This window comes from Myodes glareolus, chromosome 11 (assembly GCF_982192425.1).
Source record: "Myodes glareolus chromosome 11, mMyoGla1.1, whole genome shotgun sequence".
Lineage (NCBI taxonomy): Eukaryota > Metazoa > Chordata > Mammalia > Rodentia > Cricetidae > Myodes > Myodes glareolus.
The window spans coordinates 16,690,810-16,711,791 of record NC_142036.1 but is presented as its reverse complement, the minus strand read 5'-3'; the positions used below and the strand labels follow the sequence as shown (position 1 = coordinate 16,711,791).

Below are 20,982 nucleotides of genomic sequence, written 5' to 3'. Positions count from 1 at the left end.
TCTTCCTCTTCCCCAGCTTGCTCTGCCTATGCTGACTCTCTGCTCCTGAGCTGCCACCTGCTAGAGCCTGCGGCGGCTTGTACCTACCCGAGAGCAAAGTGCCAGTCTCCATTTTTGAAGGCCACTTAGCTCCTCTCCACCTGAGGAGAAGTGACAATCAGTTGAGGCAGAGGACTCAATTTTAACTTTCTTCTCCCAATACATTCACAGCCTGGGAGGCCAGGGTCATTCTGTCGCTGTTGGGCAGGCCCTGGGAGGAGCTGGTGGCCTGCCCAAGCTGTGTGTGACTGGGCTCATCCCATCTTCTTATCTCATCCTTGAGCTTCAAAGTGTGTTACCTCAGAAAGCTCTCCGTCCTGGACCCCATCTGCTGAGAAACGTCCCACGTGTCTGCTTGTCTCTCTTACCATTCATTGTTTGGAGGTCTCACCAGGCCTTGTGCACGTTTCCTGGATCTCCAAACCCCCGAAGCCAGAAATCAACACTCATACTCCATATGGGCACTGGAGTTGACCATCTAGACTTTTCCTCCTCTCACTGTTTGCATTGTTTCTGAGTTTCCAGCCATCTTTTCTTCCTTGCATTCCTTTACTGCCTCTTTTCCTTCGTGTCATTCTTTATAGAAGTTGCACTCCTAACTTTGATTGCTGGTAACATCATACGAAATCCACAGGTTGCAAGATAGGTATTAGTGACAGTGAAGAAAGAAGTAGCTGCTGGTGTTGACATATTTCTATAATCCTGACTCTTAGGAGGCTAAGCCAGTCCAGCCTGGAATACACAGTGAAACCCTTTCTCAACCAAAAAAAAAAAAAAATGAGCTGAGAGATTTCTTAGTTGTTAGAAGCACTGGCTGTTCTTACAGAGGATCTGGGTCCAGTTCCCAGCTCCCACATAATGACTTGCAACCATCTGTAACTTCAGTTCTAGGGCATCCTGCACCTTCTTCCGACTTCCACGGGCACCAGGCATGCACACAGTACACATAACAGATATGTGGGTGAAATATTCAAACACATAAGTTGAAAACCTATCTTTATAAAGAAAAAGATGGAAGAACAGGGAAGTATCAAGTATTCATTTGCATGATGTCACTAGGACTCTGAACTGCATGGCTCACCAACATCCCAGGAGGTTGTCCTAGAGCTGGCATTCGTATTTATGTCAGATATTTGGATCTGTGCTTTTGATCATGTAGAACAAGGACTTTTTTCCCCCTGAGACAGGGTTTCTCTGTGTAACAACTCTGGCTACCTTGAAACTGCTTTGTAGACCAGGCTGACCCTGAACTCACAGAGATCTCCCAGTCTCTTACCTCCTCATGCGACAAGGACTATTTGGTCACTTATAAGCCAATTACCAGATCCCAGGACTATAGCTGGCATTTGGTGGGTTCATAGTTGTTATGAGACAACAGGTCATATTTAAACCTATTGCTTATTGAAAAAAAAATCTTACAAGTCAATTACTTAGAAAAACTAGACTTTGCTGTTTCTATCACTGGCCAACCAAGTGTTTTGTGCAGGTCCAGACAGACCAAGGGCTCTGTTTAGCCCCTCTCCACACTCTCCTCCATCAGCTCTTCCCTGTGCTAGTGAGCAATCCTGTCTCAGAAGTGATCTCCAGCTGCCCCAGAAGTCACTTACCTGTCTTGGGTTGCTGTGGTTGTTATGGGCCCGACCCTGTGCAGTGTAGCCTTTGCTGTTTTCTCGGTGTTCTTGTTTCTTTAGTCTTTTCTGTGGTCTTCGTCATCGTGTCCTTTTCTGGCGTTTTGCTTGCCGACTCACTAGACGTAACAGTCTCCTAAGTAAGTGCTAACCTCTTAGCATCGGCTGGGGTCAGCTGTCTTTGACAGTTTGACAGGTGAGAGTCACAGTGACTATAGCAGTTGGTTTGCTGATACTATGTCCAGAAAGGTCTATTTCAAGCTGCAGGTTTGACCCTGTCTTCTCTGGAGACCCACACCTCTTCTGAATTTTAAAAAAAAAAAGAACAGCTTAGAATAGGAAGCGTCTATCGCTAGGATTATTTAGTGTTTCTTGGAATGTTTCTTGATAATACTTAAGTAACCTGGTTGTGATCATGGAATATGTGGGTTTTAGTTTGCAGTTAACATGTTTCGAACCTTGCCACCCTCCTCCAATCCTACGGGAGCAGAATTCGACCCAGAAGAAGATGAACCAACGTTAGAAGCAGCCTGGCCTCATCTGCAGGTACTGGACTGGCACCAGCCCTGATAGAATACCCTGTATGCCATGTGGGTAGTGGCCCAGGGCCTCTCTTTAACTGTTGACCCACAGGCTTCTGATCTAAAGGAATCTCTTTTTAGCAGAGGAGAGAGGTGGGAGAAGAAAGAGATTGATGATTGATTCTATGAAAGCCCATTGCACAAGCTACAGACTTATTTCTCGTTCCTCAGTGATGATTCTAGCGTTTCTAATAACATTGAATTTGGGTTTTGTCCTAGTTAGAGCTGCTGTGATGAAATACCGTGACTAAAGCAACTTGGGAAGGAAAAAATTTGTTTGGCTTAGGCTTCCACATCACTGTTCACCATCAAAAGACATCAGGACAGGAACCCAAAACAGGGCAGGAACTTGGAGGCAGGAGCTGATGCAGAAGCCATGGAGGAGAGCTTCTTACTGGCTTGCTTATCATGGCTTGCTCAGCCTGCTTTCTTATAGCACCCAGAACCACCAACCCAGAGGTGGCAATACCCATAATGGGCTGGGCTCTTCCTCATCAATCACTAATTAAGAAAATGCTCTACAGGCTTGTGTACAGCCTCATCTTACAAAGGCATTTTCTCAGTCTAAGTTCCCTCTTCTAGATGACTACAGCTTGAGTCGAGGTAACATGAAACCAGCCAGCACAGGTTTAGAGCATTTCCCAGGTGTACTTGCAGTTTGCAGTGAATGCGTTTAACTAATACCCCTGTGCATCCCGGGCTCCTTGCTGCCAAATGATAGTTCCCCACACACCTGTGAGATGCAAGGTTGACTGGTTCTGAGGCCAGCCCAAGCAGACTATTTACATATATCCTTGGTGAGGAGGCAAAAAAAAAAAAAAAAGGAAGGGAGGAGCCAAATGTTCTGCCCTTAAGGCATCTGACTTCCACACAGTTTATGACAGACAATCCATGCTGTCCAGCCAACTATGCTGTTCATTTACAAAGGGAACCCAATGGCTGTGGTTCAGTGTCTGTTTTTGTGTTCCTCTCCCGGGCAGTCCTTAAGTTCTTGTCCCCTTAGAATGCCATGATACATGTAGATAGCATTCTGCAGATCCCACCCCCATGCTTGGTCATGGTCCCAGGTGTCGCAGATGAGCACCATGGGAAGCACTGTGTGCCATTTAAGAGATAATCTGTGGCTCTCACTAAATAAATAATTTCATCTGCAGTTATAATTATGCTAAGCCACATAATTCAGCATTAATTTTGAATGCATGTGTATTTTTAAGTCTAGTGTTTTCAAGCAAATAAAGATTGAATTTGAGGTGTTCTTAATCCAACTAATGAAGTGCCATGTTATTTGACTCATTGTTTTTTTTTTCTCCTAGCTTGTTTATGAATTTTTCTTAAGATTTTTAGAGTCTCCAGATTTCCAGCCCAATATAGCAAAGAAATATATTGATCAGAAGTTTGTATTACAGGTGAGTTTCAGCCAGGTGTTCCTCAGCAACCTTAAGTGCAGGATGGTCACTGTCACTAAGTGCTATGTTTTTCTTAAAGCTTCTAGAGCTCTTTGACAGCGAGGATCCTCGGGAGAGAGATTTTCTAAAAACTACCCTTCACAGAATCTATGGGAAGTTCTTAGGTCTGCGTGCTTACATCAGGAAACAGATAAATAATATATTTTATAGGTAAGTCCTCATGTGGTTGCTACCCACCCTCAGTGCTGTCACATCAGAGATGGGAGGGGAGCTGAGCAGCATGCTAGTCATGTGCAGGTGACCCTACCACACCACCACTCTGTACCTTGTCCCTCTGTGTTCCTCTGTGCAGTTTTGACTGCTCAGTTGTTAGTCCACCCCTGCTTCTCCTCCCCAATGTCTTACCACACACTACCCTTACTTGAATTCCTGTAATTCAACTGACAATGTCCAGTTGTCCTGAGTGTGGGTGGGCTGACCCTGACTCATTCACCTGCTTTTTACCTTATTATTGCTGCTCAGTCACAGGAAGACAGGAAGGAAGAGGGAAGGAAGTAGTCAGCCTTTGCCTGGGAAGATCTGTGAATTAGTTGAGCAGTTTGAGGGCCAACCAAGCAGAGAGAGCACTGGCGGCAGACAGAGCAGGACAGCTTTCCTATATACCCAAACCTGTCCTATCAGCCTCTAGCTCGGAAAGGACATATCAAACCCTTCAAGTATATTGATAGCTATGACCCCCACCCTTGTCTCATCTCTGACCATGCCTCGTGATTCTTACAGTCTAACATCCCAGGTGTGTGTAAAGGTTCACGCCTATAATCCCAGAAGATTGCCATAGCTCAGGCCATCCTCATCTACATAGAGATCCAGATGAGTCAGGGCTACATTCACGTGGTTTGTACCACTGCTGTTATCTGATTAACACCGCTTCCTAGGCTACCTCTGTGCTTCCAGGTCCTGCCCACTCTCAGTCTGTGCAGCCATGTGTCATTCCAGGCTGTCCTGTCTGCCCTGCCTTAGCCCTCAGACCTGCTTCCCCAAGCAAAGTTCACCTGAGCTGACATGGCCTCTTCTCCCCAGGATCAGCCTCAGTGGCACAGTGTTACAGAATGGGTGCTGGTGGAAGTCTGTGTAGCTCTCACCTTGTAGCCCTGGCTAGCCTATGTCCTCCTGCTTCTGCTGAGGTGAAGGGTGTATGGCACTGCTCAGCCTGCTTTGTGTAGCTTTCTTCCTAGTACCAGGAAAACTTACTAAGGTTATCTTGTAATTGTTGGCTTCTTGGGTTGACTTTCTGCTCTCAGATATCTGATTCCAGGCAAGCCTAAAAGTAACAAATCTTAGCAGTGATGGAAACAGTATGATATCCATCTGATAGAAAGTAAGTTTCACACAATCTAGCCATGGGGCCAGGGCATGCTTATGCCTGCCTGGTCCTTCTTCCCCACAGTGACTGAAAGTGGCCAAGAAAGGGGAGCTGAGACAGAGAGACTGAGCAGCCGATGTGGCCCTTCTGGTCCTTCCAGGCCTGGTGTGTCCCTGCAGCTGAATCCTTTACCTGATGGCACATGGTGATATTGGGGCCTTCACCATGTGTTTTTCCTTTGAGTCCCTTCCAGGTTCCTCCTAATATATAATATTTCTGTAATGGAGCCCAACCCAGCCCTGACTTGCTCTGACTATAGTGAGGGAATGATGTCAGCTCCTACATATTCAGCTCCTGTTTTTCACTCCTTGGTGTTCTGCTTCCTTGCAAGATCATTACTCAGCTGATGTCATTCTGTACACAGAATGGGTTCAACTTAAATTCCAGTCTGTTCGCCCTGAAATTCAAGCTTTGGCTGTAGTGTTTTGTTTCCTCAGGACTAGTGGTTTTAGTCAGGCGACAGAACCCCGAATCCACTAGCACCTGCCGTGTGGAAGTGGAAATGCCTTCTGCTGTAGAGAGCTTACCTTTGATTACTGGGGCGCTCAGCTCCTTATTCAGAATACATCACACGATTCAGTTCAGTTCTCACAAATGGATGAGGGTACAGTTGGCACTTTTGTGTTTCCTCCCTTAGGTCATCTCTTCTATACCTGTCTTTATATGTGTGTGCTCCAAAGCAAGCATGTTACTTGGAATCCCTGATTGGCTTGGCTCTTTTTCATTGTTTCATGTGAAGAGAGTCAAACAGCTCAATTTCCCAGATCATGGAAGTCCTGTGCATGTTGAGTATCCTGACCCAGTAATCCACACACTTAAAAATTTGAATACTTTTGGTTGTGAGCCTTTAACAGCTGAGCCATCTCGAAAAAACAAAAAAAGAGAAAACAGTTGACATTTTGAGCACTTGCATGATGCCACAGTGGAAAATTCCACTCTTAACTTGTGTGATGGGTCATAGTTAAAATGCAAGAGCAGCCAGGTATGGTGGCTCTCGTCTACAGTCCCAGCTCCTCGAGAGGGTGGGTCAGAGGGATCATTCGCACCTAATAGTTACTTGCATACCAGCTTGAGTAGTGTAAAGAGAACCTGTCTCCAACCTAAAAATATTACATAGCATTACCTTCCAAGAGTATTTGCATAGAGTAATTGAATTTTTGGTTTTAGCTTTAATCATAGCCCAAGATATAGCTCATACATATGCAGGTGTGAATCTGAATGATCCCTGATATTGTCTACTGCTGTTCTGGAGCATTCCAGGTTCTTAATCCACACTTATCTCTTGTAAGAAAAGGCACTTTTAAATAATTTGGTTCAACTTACTAAAAGCCACGATTCCTACTTGTAATTTCTCAGTGAGTCAGTTTACTAGTGTGAGCAAACAGTGACCCCAGGGCTGGTTTTAGTAAGCGGTGCACTGGAGGATGCCAGGCCAGTAGAGCAGCCAGACCTTCTCTTGCTGCCCCACCCGGTGCCATGGCTTACATCACCACCTGTGATTCCTCAGCTCTGTCCTTGGCCTGGGCTCAGAAGAACTGCTGTGCTGCCATGGTATCATCTAGGGCAGTGATACCCTGGGTGGCTTCTCACTGCTGTGCATCTCTGTCCTCATGGTCTCTCTGATCATGCATAGAGCCTTGTGATTTATTTTTTATTTTATTTTTTGTAGCCTGAATTGACCTTGACCTGACACTAATACTACTGTCTCTGGCTTCCCAGTGTTGGAATTACAGACATGAGCTGCCTCTTCTGGCTTCAGTGCACCCTCTTATGAGCACCAGCTGCCTCCATGGGAGTCAGGAGAAGCTCCCAGTCTCCTCAAGGGATTAGCCCCAAATTAGCGCCACTTTCTTCCATCTTTGGTATTGTCAAGGCAAACCAAAAGACAGTTCAGCCCCATAGGAAGGGAAATAGATCCTGCCTCTTGGTCCAAGGTGCAGAACACATCCAATGGGAGACTGCTCTGAGCAGCAGTTCCAGCCCAGGTTCAGATCAGTCTGGGCTTTTGCTGTAGAGTGAGGAGCACTCCAGCTTGCTCTGCTGTCTGCTCGGCTTCCCAGACTGTCCTCTCTGGGAACTAGTCCCCTTTTCTCTCTCTTACACAGTCAGCTAAAGGTGCTTAGACATAGAGGCTCTCATAGAATGATACTAATATGAAAGCCACGTGGCTTACAGTGACCACCATCCTCCCATAATATGCAAGAAGGCTAAGCAGCAGGGCCCAAGGGTCACTGTGAGCTGTGTGCAAGGGTGCTGCACCAGCTCAGAATTATAACTGTGGGTAAAACCTGTGAAGCAAGAGGAAACCACTTTCCTGCACTGACTTCCGCAGACTCACTGATACGCCACTTCTGTGCTCTGGGGCAGGGGTAGGAAGAGGTCAGCAGGAAGCGGATGTGACACACATTGTCATGACCACAGCCAGGCCTCTGGCAGTGCCCTGGCAGCTATACTTTTAGACTACAGCCAAGCACATCTTCATGTTTCTGTGTCTGACTGCCATGGCCTTGGAGCCTGCCCACGTGCTGTCCAGGCTATCATCCTGTCTCACCTGCATTCACAGACCCTGTTCTCTCCCCTCTGCATGGATCTGTCAGTACCTTCTTTGGGACTTAGTAAGTAAGAGCCATCAGGGAGGCCTGACCATTTGAGAATACAGAATTGGAACTCGCTCTGTAGACCAAGCTGACTTTCACAGAGATCAGACTGCCTCTGCCTCCCAAGTGCTGGGATTAAAAGCATGCATCACCACTGCCTGGCTACTTACTTCTTCTGTACTTTAAGTCAGTTTGTCTCTGGACACTGATATTTGGGCCAGACACTTCACTAAGCAGCTGCTGAGGGAGGCTCTCTCACCAACAGGTGGGGGCCACTTCTACCGTCACATGTCCAAAGCGCACTACCCTGATGCTGTAGACCACCAATAACCAAGCAGCTAGGGTTCAGTTTCCATGGGACTCCTGCGGGGGGTGGGGGAGCCCAGGGGTTGGTAGGCATTCCCCTGTTCCCTATTCTTGTCCCCAGTTCACTCACCAGACGTGTTTAAGAACTACACAGATGCCAGGCTTGGTCCTAGTACATTCACAGGAAGTCCCTGTCCTTGTCTGGAGGGAGACAAGCTGGCACAGAGAGTGGGGTGCATATTTCTAGAGCTCCCGTAGGAGCCTGATTCGGGTATGATGGGCAGCGAGCGCTCAGAAGAAGAGAAGTGGACTGCACTTGGAACTAGTGTTGGGGAAGCAAGGACAGTATTCATAGGGAGGAGGACAACGTTGGGTATTCAGAGAGGAGCCTCTAGCCATGGCAGGGAGTGTGCTGGAGATTGGAGGCTTTAAAACTGAGTGAGACATCACCTCATGTTGAAAAGCTGCAAAGAAACAAGATGGATTAGAGGATAGGATAGAAGGCTGGGTAGATGTGAACACAAGACAGACAACATGCAAACTGCCAGAGCCTGAAACTGCTGGTCAGGGCACAGGTGTTGGCTGTGAAACTTCTTCAACTTTCCTGGATACTTGAAATTTTTCAGGATAAAATATTGGAAGAAATTGGGCTTCACAGGCTGTCTGCCCTCAAGGGTATTCCACCGTAGTCTTTCAGGGCTTTGTGGGTCCTGAGAGGTGTCAGCATGGCACTGCTGGTTCCTCCTGTAGCCTTTGAGCTTCCTTGTTCAGATTGCTGTAGTGTCTGCAGCTTTTACTCAGGGTCCAGTGCTGATGACACATTGTATGTTCCAGGTTTATTTATGAGACAGAGCATCACAATGGCATAGCAGAATTACTGGAAATACTGGGAAGGTAAGTTCCTGTCACTGACAGTGCATGACTACAGCTAGAGCTGACACCAGATGATCTAACTCATTGACTTTGACTCCTCCCAGAGCACAGCCATTCAAGCCAGGTCCTGAAAGGACGGAAATAGAGTTTCACGTAAGGAAAAGGAAGGTTGATTGGCTCATGGATTAGAGTGCACAAACAACAGCTTCCATCTTTGTGGCTCCATAGGCAGAGCCCTCTTCATTCACCTCAATCTATTACTATGGAAACTATGGAATTTCAACCTTTTTCCCTCAAGTAGTGTTAAAAATAGTTATAAGAAGAATGTTGGTATTACAAGCTTATTTGAAGAATAGATTATATACATGAGGTGTTGAGTAAATGGCTAGTATTTTAAATTGTTTCAACCTGTTGACTTTTCATATATATATATTATGATTCAATTTTTTATCATCTTAAACTGAGTAAAGTTTTTACTTATTTTTTAAAATGGCCTGTAAATATAATGTAAGATTCCCTGACCCATTATTTCCTGAAAGATTTCATCTTGGAGTGGAGCTAAGAGGAAGGTCGACCTGGACAGTGCTCTCTCCAGTGCCTCTAGGGGAGTCCATGGGCATGATTAGCACCTAAAAGTTCTGAGTTTCTCTAAAGTGAAGACACCCAGTATATATTAGAATCTAGTGGTTCCCTTCAGCCTCTGAACCTGTTGTCTTTGTGTGCCCCCCTCAACACACACACACACACACACACACACACAAGAAAACTGTTGTCTGGTAGATCTGGTCCCTCTCAAGTTCCTGCTAAAGATGTGATTTGAAAAAAATGGCTGTACCTAGGTTGATCTGTCCCTCGCTGCATGGCTTACTTAGTATGGTAAGGGTGCCTCTTCCCAGTCATATGACCTTGGACAAGTTCCTTCTGTGAAATGGAAAGAAAGCTCGGTTTCCTTCTGGTATTTCCCTCTGCCATGTATCAGGAGTGATGTGAACTGTGTTAAGTGTAAGTCTTACCACACTCTTTTCACCCCTTCCTCTAACACAGAGTTCACCCAGGGTTCCCCTGCAGATGTGCTCATCACCCTTGGTGGGGACGGTGGCAGCATGACTGGAGGATCAAGTTACCATTGTTCTGACTCTGGCTCTGGGAAGCATTTGTTCTCTTTGTCTAAGCACAAAACCACGTAGATAGGCCAGTTAATGTTCAGTTTGGTGTTCCTTCAGTGGCACGCCTTTCCTACAGAATGAACAGCAGCCAGTCTGCACACGGGGAGTGAGAGTGGAGGGACACTCCAGGTCACACGAGGATAATGATCGGGAATTACCCCCAGGAATGTAGAAGTCTTAAAGAAAAGTACTGGGTGGGAACACCTGGATCTCATCGTTGTCCCCCAAGCTGTTCAGTTCCCTGCTGTTTTCTAACCCCTGTGCTGTAACTTAAGTCCCAATACAAAAAAGATTAAAATGTCTATGCTCCTGGAAGGCCTTTTTGTTGTAGCTCTTGTTCCTTTCAGTGTTCTCTTTATTCTGAAATATTTTGCCCATTGGCTTTTCATGCTGAAAACAAAAACTGAAAGAACAAGATACCTGACTATAATCTGGAATGTGTAAATACTCAAGCTGAATTCTCTTTTCACAGTATAATTAATGGATTTGCCTTACCACTAAAGGAAGAGCACAAGATTTTCCTGTTAAAGGTGTTGCTGCCCTTGCACAAAGTGAAATCTCTGAGTGTCTACCATCCCCAGGTAAGGCCAGCTGAGCACAGCTGCACACCTCTGCAGTGGTCCATCCATTTGTGGGAGTGATTCCTTTCCCGTATCACTGGGAGAGAGGTAGGGAGATGGCTTAGTTATATAAATGTTTGCCATCAAGTATGAGGACCAGAGTTGAGATCCCCAAAACTCATATAAACGGCATATTTATATAGCATGATGTGCTAGGCCCACTGTGCGTCCAGCTTCAGAAGGTAGAGGCAGAATCCCAGGAGCAAGCTGCCTAGCTAAACTAACAATGTAGCTAGCTCCTGGTTCAGTGACAGAAACATTGCCTCAATGATACAAGGTGGAAAGAATCAAGAAAAACACCCAATGTCAACTTCTGGCCTCTGTGGGTTCATACACATGAACGTTTGTAGCATTGAACATGCACAAACATCACACAGATTTATGCATACACAAAAGAAAAAAGCTGGGTGGTGGTGGCACATCCTTTTAATCCCAGCACCCAGGAAGCAGAGGCAGGCGGATCTCTGTGAGTTCAAGGTCAGCCTGGTCTACAGAGCAAGTTCTAGGACAGGCTCCAAAGCTATACAGAGAAACCCTGTCTCAAAAAAACAAAAATAAAAACAAAAAAGAAGAAGAAGAAGAGGAGGAGGAGGATGTCAGCAGGGGAGAGTTCAGGAGAATCTCTGGAATATAGATTGTATCGAGACAGGAGGGTCCACTTTGAGAGAAAAAAAGGCTTCTTACAACATGATCTAAACCTAATGTCTTAAAGACCTATGACAACTTGTACAAACTGGATTTTTTTTTAAACTGCAGCAATCTAACTGTAGTTGTGCTGAAACCTTAATTGCTGGTTCCTGACTAGTTTCTGTCTGTATTTGAATCTGCTTTCCAGTAGACAGAATCTGAGCTATGCTGAGTCTCAAAGGGTGGCCACTCTCATTTGCAGCCCATAATTCTTTACTCTTGGCTGCCACATGGCTGAACACAGAATAGGATGCCATATGTGTTAAGAACACATGGACAGAGGGATGGAGAGTTGGCTCAGCAGTTAAGAGCACTGGCTGTGCTTCCAGAGACCCAAGTTTGTTTCCCAGCACCTGTTGGAATCCAGTGCTTTCCCAGACCCTAAGTTATTTCTCTCTGGACCAGACCCCAACATAAACTATCTCTCTTGACCAGCGTGGAGGCACGGTAGTAAAAACACAACTCACATGACTTTATCGGGAGGGAGATTCTCCATGATCCCTCATGAAATTCTGAGTTTACATGCTGAAGATTTCCTCTTGTTTATTCTTCAAACAGCTTTTATACCAAAACATAAACTGAGTGGGAAAATCATTAGCATTCTGTTTCCTAGGTAACCAGGTGAATGGCTTTTAGTCACGTCCACATCTACCTGTACTTGCTATCACGTCTTCCTGGTCTGTATGCTAGCTGTCACGTAGGCTGAATTAGCACCTCTTTTCAGGCATCCTCTATTACAGAGAAGGAGCACCTCACCTTTTGTTAGGGTAGCAACAGCCTGTCTGGAAGGTTCCGTGACCACTTCAGATACTTTAGAGCCTGGCTGCTGTACCGTATAGAAATATGGACCTACAAGCACCCACAAGACAGCCAACAACCATCTGTAATCTGTGTCCCAGTGGATGCTTTTCTGGCTGCTGTAGACACTGCATGCCCATGGTGCATAGTTACACATACTCATAAAATAACAAAACATAAAAAAATTTACACCCCCCCCAATACACACACATGTACACCTAGTGAGGGAGAAGAAGAGCGCATGGAAGGGCTGTGGGTGTAGTAGGAGAGTACTCGTCACGTGCAAGGTCTTAGGTTCTGTTCCCAACACTGCAAGAAAACAAAGCCCAAAGATTCTTACCAAAGCTTATAGCTCATAACTAGAATCTTAGCATCCCGGAATCTGAGGCAGGAAAATCATGAATTTGAGGCCAACCTGAGCTGTATATCAAGACCTTGTCTAAAAATTAAAAATAAAATGGAGATTTCTTGAGAGCTCCTTGGAAGTGGGTGGCATGGGATACATTACAGAGAGGACATTCTTTCATTAATTGAATAGCATTGGCTTCCTAGGAAATATCCACTTGTTGTCAGATAGGTATCACATGGCAGCAGTCCAGTTGGCTTGTTATCATGTCCATTGTTGAACAAAAGCTGGCCATGGTGGTGCACACCTATAGTCTTAGGACTCTGAGACTGAGGCAGGAGGCTTGTAGCAAAACTATCTCAAGGGAAAATAAAGGATAAGTAGCTCGGAAATTTCTGATAGTTTGCCAAAATAAAAAAATTTCCAGTTATTATATTACTTGTCCATTCTAATCTTCAAAAATGCCATGCACACACACACACACACACACACACACATCCCTCATTCCACTTGATTTGTTGGTAGTGTCTGAAAACTTTCCCTGGTTTTTATTGTTCTTGGGACTGAGCATAGCTATGAAATCTGTCAGAAATTTGATAGGGAAAGAACTATCTATCCACTGAGCATCAGCCCCAAAGAAGTACCTCTCAGAGCATTATGGGTGTTAGTCGTGGCGGTCGTGCACAGCATTTCCACCACACCCAGCCGTTTTCCCCAGGCTGGTGTTTGAGGTTGGTATAGAAGCGTTTCTGTGCTGAAGTGGCTTGCTGACGCTTTCTCCCCCGTCCCTTCCAGCTGGCGTACTGCGTTGTGCAGTTTTTGGAGAAGGACAGCACCCTCACTGAACCAGTAAGTGCTCTCCCGGGCCCTGAGCACCCGCCATGCCATGAGTGGCACTGATGGAGGCTGAGCTCACTCCTGGGTTGGAAGTTTGAGTGTGGTAATTTGGCTGCAAGTTCCATTACTGCAATAATGGTTTTCTGAAACAAGCTTGCCACCTTGTCTCTTACTGCTTGGCAATCCTTGGAACATGGCATCTGAGTAACTGTGGACACCAGCCTGGGCCCAGTTCAGTCCTCCATATTTGACAGCACATGTCCTGACTCACTCACACGCCCTGAAGTGAGAGACTAAGTCACTTGTTATACTCAAGAGGATTCTTTCTGTTCTGGAAGTTTTTTCTAAGTTAGTGTTACTGTTTTACAATCACTGAGCAAGCAAAGGCTAGGCTGCTGACTTTTGGATTGGATTTCTAATTGGTATTTTATCTCTATTAAATTTTATTTTATTTTAGCTGGGCAGTGGTGACTCACACCTTTAATCCCAGCCCTTGGGAGGCAGAGGCTGGCAGATCTCTATGAGTTCTAGGCCAGCCTGATCTACAAGAACTAGTTCCAGGCAAACTCCAAAGCAACACATAAAAACTCATGATTTATCTCATGATTTGTGTGTGTGTGTTTCTCATATTCTTTGATAGCTAGAGAATTCACCAAGTGTTAATCCACCTTTGTCACAGACAGGCTTCTCCCTCCTAAAGCACCTTTGCCTGCTGGACCCTGTCCCAGCCAGACCCCAGGTATATTTAGCCCAGATGGACCGTTTCCTCAGCTATCTGTGCAGAACTGCACTCAGGTGACAGTTCTAAAGTTTCTGTCCCACTAATGCAGTGTAATGACTGATGGGCAGCTTTGTGAGGGGTGAGCTTCACTGCAGGAGGGAGAGACAGCGAGCATGCTGTGTCACATAAACATCGACTGCCAGCCTCTGGCAGGACCCTGCACAGACAAGCTACAAATCCCACACACTCGGTGTAGTGGCTTCATCCCAAGCTGTTGTTTGATAGTTCCTGTTGAGAGATGACAGAACATCACTGTCCAGCTACAGAAAACAGCTTATCTTCAGTATATGCAAAGCCTTCAGGCTCATCTAGCAAATTTCTTCCTTTGAAATGCCCATTTTATGAAAATGCAAAGGCCATTGTGTCTGACTTAGTGGTGAACACTTGCTAAGATGCAGGTGTGGACTGGAAAGGAGTGTGTACACTCAGCACACAGAGACCTGCTTTGCTGCCCCGGGGCTCCTGGTTGCCATATGAAACTGCTTTAAATGTAAGTCACGTCAGTTACTGCAGTCAAATTCCCAATAAAAGATGACTTAGGAGAGGGTTGAGCCTGACTCATGGTGTGAGAGCACAGCAGAGCTGGGGCTGCAGAGCGTGTAGCTCAGACTCCTTGGTCCCAGCAGTCAGGAAGCAGAAAACAGGGAAAGCCAGAACCCAGCTACCCTCCTCCTTTCTCAATTGTTACTCAGACTAGGACCCAAGCCCCTAGTGTGGTGTCACCAGCACACAGGCAAGACTTCCCTCTAGTTAGTCCTCTGGAAAAGTCCAAAGAGACAAACCCTCAAGTGCCTCATTAATGCCTTACGTGTTCCTTAAACCAGTTAAACTGACAGTGGAAATTGCCTATCACAATGTTCCACTTCAAAGATTGCAGCCTATAAAGGGCATTAGCTGACTGTAGAATTGATATTTTTTATGTACTCCAGCGTTGTCCTGGGCATGTTAGACATATTTACTATTTACTTTGTTGCCGGGATAGAGGCTTGTGGGAGATTTTACACAATTGTGTCTGTTTTTGCCTGTCTGTCTCCTTCAGCTAATAGAATGTCCCGTGGTCTTGGCAACCAGTACTTTGCTCTTACACAAAGACAGGCTCCCCAGGACTCAAGGCAGGACTCCTGGCATGCTTCCCCCACCCCACGAAGGGACCATGCCGTGAACCTGGAGCCTAAAGCTGCTATTGTCTAGCCTTACAATGCCTGGCATGCACTCCTTCTGCAGAGTCCTGCTCCAAGCACACAGCCAGAAGATTGGGTGCTGCTCACAGTAGTGAGATCCCAAAGATCAGAAAAAGTCCAGGGTGATTCAGGAATTAAGAGTTTTCCAGCAAATCAGTTCAAATTGGTGGTGCTGTGTAGCTCCTGCATGGCTTTAAAGACCACTGACATGCTGGGCAGTGGTGCATTCCTTAAATCCCAGTACTCAGGAAGCAGAGGCAGGCGGATCTCCCAGTTCCAGGACAGCCTGGAGCTATAGAACAAGTTCCAGGATAGCCAGGACTACCAGAGAAACCCTGTCTTGGGAAAACCAATGAATAAATATTACATACATACATACATACGTACATACATATTAAAACTTTAAAAATTAAGCCAAGTTTAAACAGTATGAACTGTTTATTTCTCTTAAAGAATTTCTTTTTGTGGGTCATTCAGGTAGCTCAGTGGATAAAGTGTTTGATGCTAAGATTGACAACATGGGTTCAATTCCTGAGACCCATATGGTGAAAGGGAGAGAACCAGTTCCTACAGGCTTTCTTCTGACAGTCACACATAAAATAAATGTGATGAAAAGGAACTTTATATATATATATAAATGAAACCATAGGGTGGGCTTCATGCAGAGCATTGTTTAGACTGGAGCATTAAAGGGGAACACTAGCACCGTCAAATCTGGGCCACAAGCCCCGACTCCAAGAAAGCATGCAACAAGGCATGCTTACTTCGGAAAAGGAGTGCTCTCTTCACAGCCTTGGTTTTGCAAGTTGTGTTGAGATTTCTCAAATCCTCAAGCAACAGAAAACTGGATCCCAGGGTTTCTTTCCCATGTCTCTTTAGTTTTTCATCTTTCATCCTGCCTCACAAACAAGGCCTCACAGCTGCTTCAGAGGGACAAGTTGTACCTGTTCAGTTGCATTTGCAGGGGTGGGTGTGTGCACAGTGTGTATACACATGTGTCCTTACAACAGTGTACCTGCTGGTACTCATTGTACTTATTCGAACTAAGGTAGTGAAACTTTAAAACTAAATCTTCATTGTTAATCTTCATTGACTCAAATCCAGTGTTTTCTGCTTGTATAATCTATTAAGATATTTTGAAAGTATAGGATATTTTTAAAGTTTCCCAGCAGACACTCTTTCTAGCTGTCTGACCTAGGCGAAGAGAGTAACGTTCAGTAGCCACAGACTAGGAAAGCATTGTGACCTCATAGCGTTCAACTCCCTGGCTCAGACTAAATAGCATTTCTCCCAATCAAGGCCATGGCTGCCATGTGCTTCCTTCTGAGCAAGCACTTGTTCTTAAGCTCCAGGTAATCACACAGAGCATCATGACCCCAGCTCAGGTCCACCTACAGTGAATGCAAAGTTACATCTGTCACATTGACAACACCCTTTTTGGTATATTTTAACAAAGTTGGAAACAGTGTATGTGTGTGTGTGCACGCATGCACGTGCACATATACATATTCACAAATAGTTAACTTGAGAAGTGGATTGTGCATAATGTGTGAATGTTGCTGACAGTGTCAGAACTGCCTATTTCCACACTAGAACAGTCTGTATGGTCTCCACTGATGATCGGTAGGGGAATGGGCCACATTAAGCAGATATTAAAATGTGTAAAACTAGACTGTTAATGAAAGAAAAGCATGCTAGTGCTGGTTCTCAGCATTGTCTCCTGTGTTACTTTGCAGTAGGAACATCTAATGGAAGCACAGACATCTTCCTCTTGGGCATCTCAGGCACCACTTCATTTGCCGCTCTTGTTTTATAGGTGGTAATGGCACTTCTCAAATACTGGCCAAAGACTCACAGTCCAAAAGAAGTAATGTTCTTAAATGAATTAGAAGAAATTCTGGATGTAATTGAACCATCAGAATTTGTGAAGATCATGGAGCCTCTTTTTCGACAGTTAGCCAAGTGTGTTTCCAGCCCTCACTTCCAGGTATGTGTGCAGGTTTGGGTGATGGGTCAGGAGCTCCTGTTAAATGACATTCTCGGTGTGAAGCTGCTTATACCCTGGTTCTGCTGTGATCTAAGGGTGAAATTCAAATTTTTTACTTGACATGTACTTCAAAATTAGATGCTTAAATTTGAGCCAGGCAGAACGACTTGTTCCAGTCATCCCAGTACTTGGGAAGCTAAGGCAGAATTGCTACAAGTTGAGATCAGCCTGGGCTATAGAGAGACCCTGTACCCACCCACCCACCCACCCCCCAAAAAATAACATTTTTAGTTCCGTGTAATTTCAATTCTGACCCCTGTTCTCATCACTGAAAATATATTCTTAGCAAGCATGATTGGCAGCATCGTCTGTAAAGCTCTGCATTCAGGTGTGACATGCTGCCAGGTTCATAGGGCCCTATTTATCATAATTGAGTTATCAAAATCATGAGAATAATAACTCAACAATAAAACCTTCAACTCTGAAAATCTCCCCCTTCATGTGTGCTTCTTTTCTGGCACATAAGTTTATATCTCCTTACATCTTTTAAAAAATAGTATTCATATTTTTCTTACTACCATAATCCTGTCTGGGAGGCTAGTATCTGTCACTCACTTTCTACTCTTGAGTTCTCCCAGCTGCTTGGCTTTTCTCCCCTTCCAGCTGATGTGTGTGGTTTGTTCATTACCAGCATGGTAAAGATGTAACGATCTGCAGAACTTTGGGCTCCAGGAAGCTGGTGACCCTGGAAGCCATAACCACTTAGGCACCATGCAGTTGAGCACTCAGGACTTCATGAAGGGACCAACAGTCCTGAGAGATTTCTGGGGTTCCTGATTCTCTCCACATTGAGGATCTTCCATGCAGAGCCTTTGCCAAGTAAGGAAAGAGTTATCATTGGGACCAGCAACACTGAGACAAGAAAGCCCAATAGCTCTGCTCCGGGAGTGTGGTAGCCACCAACCACCATGCAGAAAGGCGAGGTTTGCTTCTGCTGTAGAGGAACCTCTAGTACAGGCTTTCCTGTTGCACACAGCTGAGCTACTGTTATTGTAGACATCCATGGGCATTTTATATTTGAACTAGAACAGGAAAATTCTGTTTCCAAAGCTTGGAGTGAGCAGTTTTTACAAAGGAGCACCACCAGTGTTTAAAAGTATCTGGATCTCCCCATCCCCACCTCAGACCACCGGCCAAGGTACAGGTGTCAGAACCCCAGAAGAGTCAGAGAGACACCAGGAGTGTTTGGGAACTTGAACCTCCCCAGTGACAGAAAAATGCCTAATCATATGGAAACCTAGTTTATAAGAGGTGTTGGAGGCAGAGGGTCTAGAGTTTAATTGGAATATCTCTTCACAGGGAGATCATACTTCTCCCAGAAACCATTGACCGTAGGGTAGAACATACTACTATCATTTTGCTAAACTGATAGTATTTAGCTGGCTTCTAAATACTTAGCCTGATATCCTTAGGTCAGCCCAGCTCGCACCCTCATCAAAGACTCTGCTTTTTGCAGTGGACAGAGGCTAACACAAAACCACAAATGATCAAAGTGCAGAGAATAAGTGACTGGGGTGCTTGCTATCATATCCATATCATATCATCTTCCTCCAGGGCTCAGGGAGTGTCACAGAAGAGGTGGGAAGATTGTAGGACCAGAGGACAGGGACACCTGCTTAGAACAGTGTGTCTGGACAAGCTGTGGTTGCCACACAAGTACTGCCAGAGCCAATATAGCCAATATTCCAGTATGAGTGGAGGCTTGGTTCACAAGGCCCGACTTATAGTTGAAAAGTTGCAGATAGTCAACAGCTGCTGGGAAAAGAGTCAGCTTTCTCAAGGAGTGTAGCCCCTAGTAGGTTATTGCTGCTACAGTGGGCAGCCTTATACTCATGTACATGTGGGCAACACTGATTAGACTCCACAGGTTTTATATACATATTTGTATATGCTGTTGATAGCTTTTTAAATCTTTTGAGACAGACTCTTACTTTGTAGCCCAAACTGACCTCAAACTCATCCTTCTGCCTCAGATTTCCAAGTGTTAAGATTACTGGTGCATGTTACCATAAAATTTTCATGTAGGAAGAAAGCCCATGGGTGGGAAGGTCATATGCAAGGCATTGACTTTGTTTAGTGGGTCACAGTTGAGTGATTCGGGCCTGCTCGCCCCCGCTGTGCATTAGGACCATTCCTCCCATAAGCAATCCTGTCAAGAGCAATACAGTCTGCTCCAGAGATACACAGGCACCTCTGTTGGTGATTGTTGGTGATTGTGACTAAAGAATTGCAGGGTTTGGCCACCCTCATTTTCCATTGGTAACCAGCCTAGCATCCCTCCTTCACTGCCAAGACACTTTGCTCTTTCTTGTAGGGGCCTCCCCCATTTCTGCTTTCTTGATAGACCCAGGTCAATACCATGTACATTCTAGAATCTTCCAGAAACATGTGGCTAGTTCTTTCTTAATATTTAGATGTTTTTCTATGCAATTTTTTTCCACACACACCCCCACCTCTCCTGGCCATCTTGGTAACTTTCCTTGGTGGAGTTTGTCCTGCACCTAAATGCATTTCTACAGAAATGGTGGCTGTAGAAGAGACAACATTTTTGGAGTCAGTCAACTCTAGACACCAGCTTGTAGAAAGAAAGGGGCCCATGAAATGGCTCAGCAGATCAAGGTGCCTGTTGCCAAGCCTGTTAATCTGAGTTGAATATCTGGGCTCTACATGGTGAAAAGAGAGAACCAAGTCCCCAAAGTTGTCCTCTGACCACACACACACTCTGGTATGCACATGCCTCCACCTCAGCCACACACACACACACACACACACACACACACACACACACACAAAATCAATAAATTATGTACTTTTTAAAAAGGTAAGTCAAAAGTACATGTGGGTACATGTGTTGGTACAAAGCAACTCTGAAAATGAGTAGAAAGGACAGAGTGAGTTGTACGTCCCCATCAAGGGCCCCGTGTTGAGGAAATCTGAAATGGAGTACTGTGCCACCTTGGTCAAAAGCCAGCACCTGGTAGTACAGTGGCAGTACTATTGGCTGGGAAGAACACGCAGAGGTCCTGAGTGTGCATGGACTGTCACTGAGCCAGGAGATTGACATCATTGGAAACATGGCAGAGTAACTGAAAGTTTTCTTTAATCAAACTGCCAGAGCTCATTTCAAACAACTAAGTGCAGTAGTTAATCCCTGAACTGAGGCAGGAGGGTCACAAGTTACAGACTACTGTTTCTCAAGGAGAAAAAAAATTTGTGTTAAAAGCTAAAACAGAATTTATAATTTGAGCCTTTAAGCACCCTGTCTTCTGTTTTCTGATGTGCAGTCTTGAAATAGTATATCAAAAAATATTTATTGATAGATAAGTGTTCTCTCTAGTCTCTATGAGTTCAAGGCCAGCCTGGGCTATATGTCGAGCCCTAGGCTAGTTAGGGCGTCACAGACCCCCCCCCCGCCCCATCTCAAAAATAAAGGAAAGAAAGAGAAGAAGGTGTTGAGGCCAGCAAGATGGCCTGTCCAGTAAAGGTGCTTGCCTTGCATGCCTGGTGACCTGACTTCAATATCAGAACCCATGTGACAGTGGGGGAAGAGAATGGACTCAGAGTTAGCCTTTACCCTCCATTCACATCATAGCGCATGCTCTCGTGTATATGCACAATGCACATACAGTAAATTAAAATACAGAGCCGACAAGATGGCTCGACAGG

The 20,982-nt window shown here is 45.2% G+C and overlaps 1 protein-coding gene across 8 annotated transcripts in view; it reads left to right on the top strand.

Moving 5' to 3' along the window:
* The window catches only part of Ppp2r5c (protein phosphatase 2 regulatory subunit B'gamma), a 134,434-nt gene that overhangs the window by 95,672 nt on the left and 17,780 nt on the right, over positions 1-20,982 (top strand). For all 8 annotated transcript variants that reach the window (XM_085697944.2, XM_085697943.2, XM_085697946.2 and 5 more), the window contains 7 exons: positions 2,103-2,213; positions 3,562-3,654; positions 3,734-3,864; positions 8,815-8,874; positions 10,492-10,600; positions 13,266-13,319; positions 17,086-17,256. In XM_085697944.2, coding sequence (XP_085554070.1) covers positions 2,103-2,213; positions 3,562-3,654; positions 3,734-3,864; positions 8,815-8,874; positions 10,492-10,600; positions 13,266-13,319; positions 17,086-17,256 — 729 coding nt within the window. The remainder of the gene's footprint in view (positions 1-2,102; positions 2,214-3,561; positions 3,655-3,733; positions 3,865-8,814; positions 8,875-10,491; positions 10,601-13,265; positions 13,320-17,085; positions 17,257-20,982) is intronic.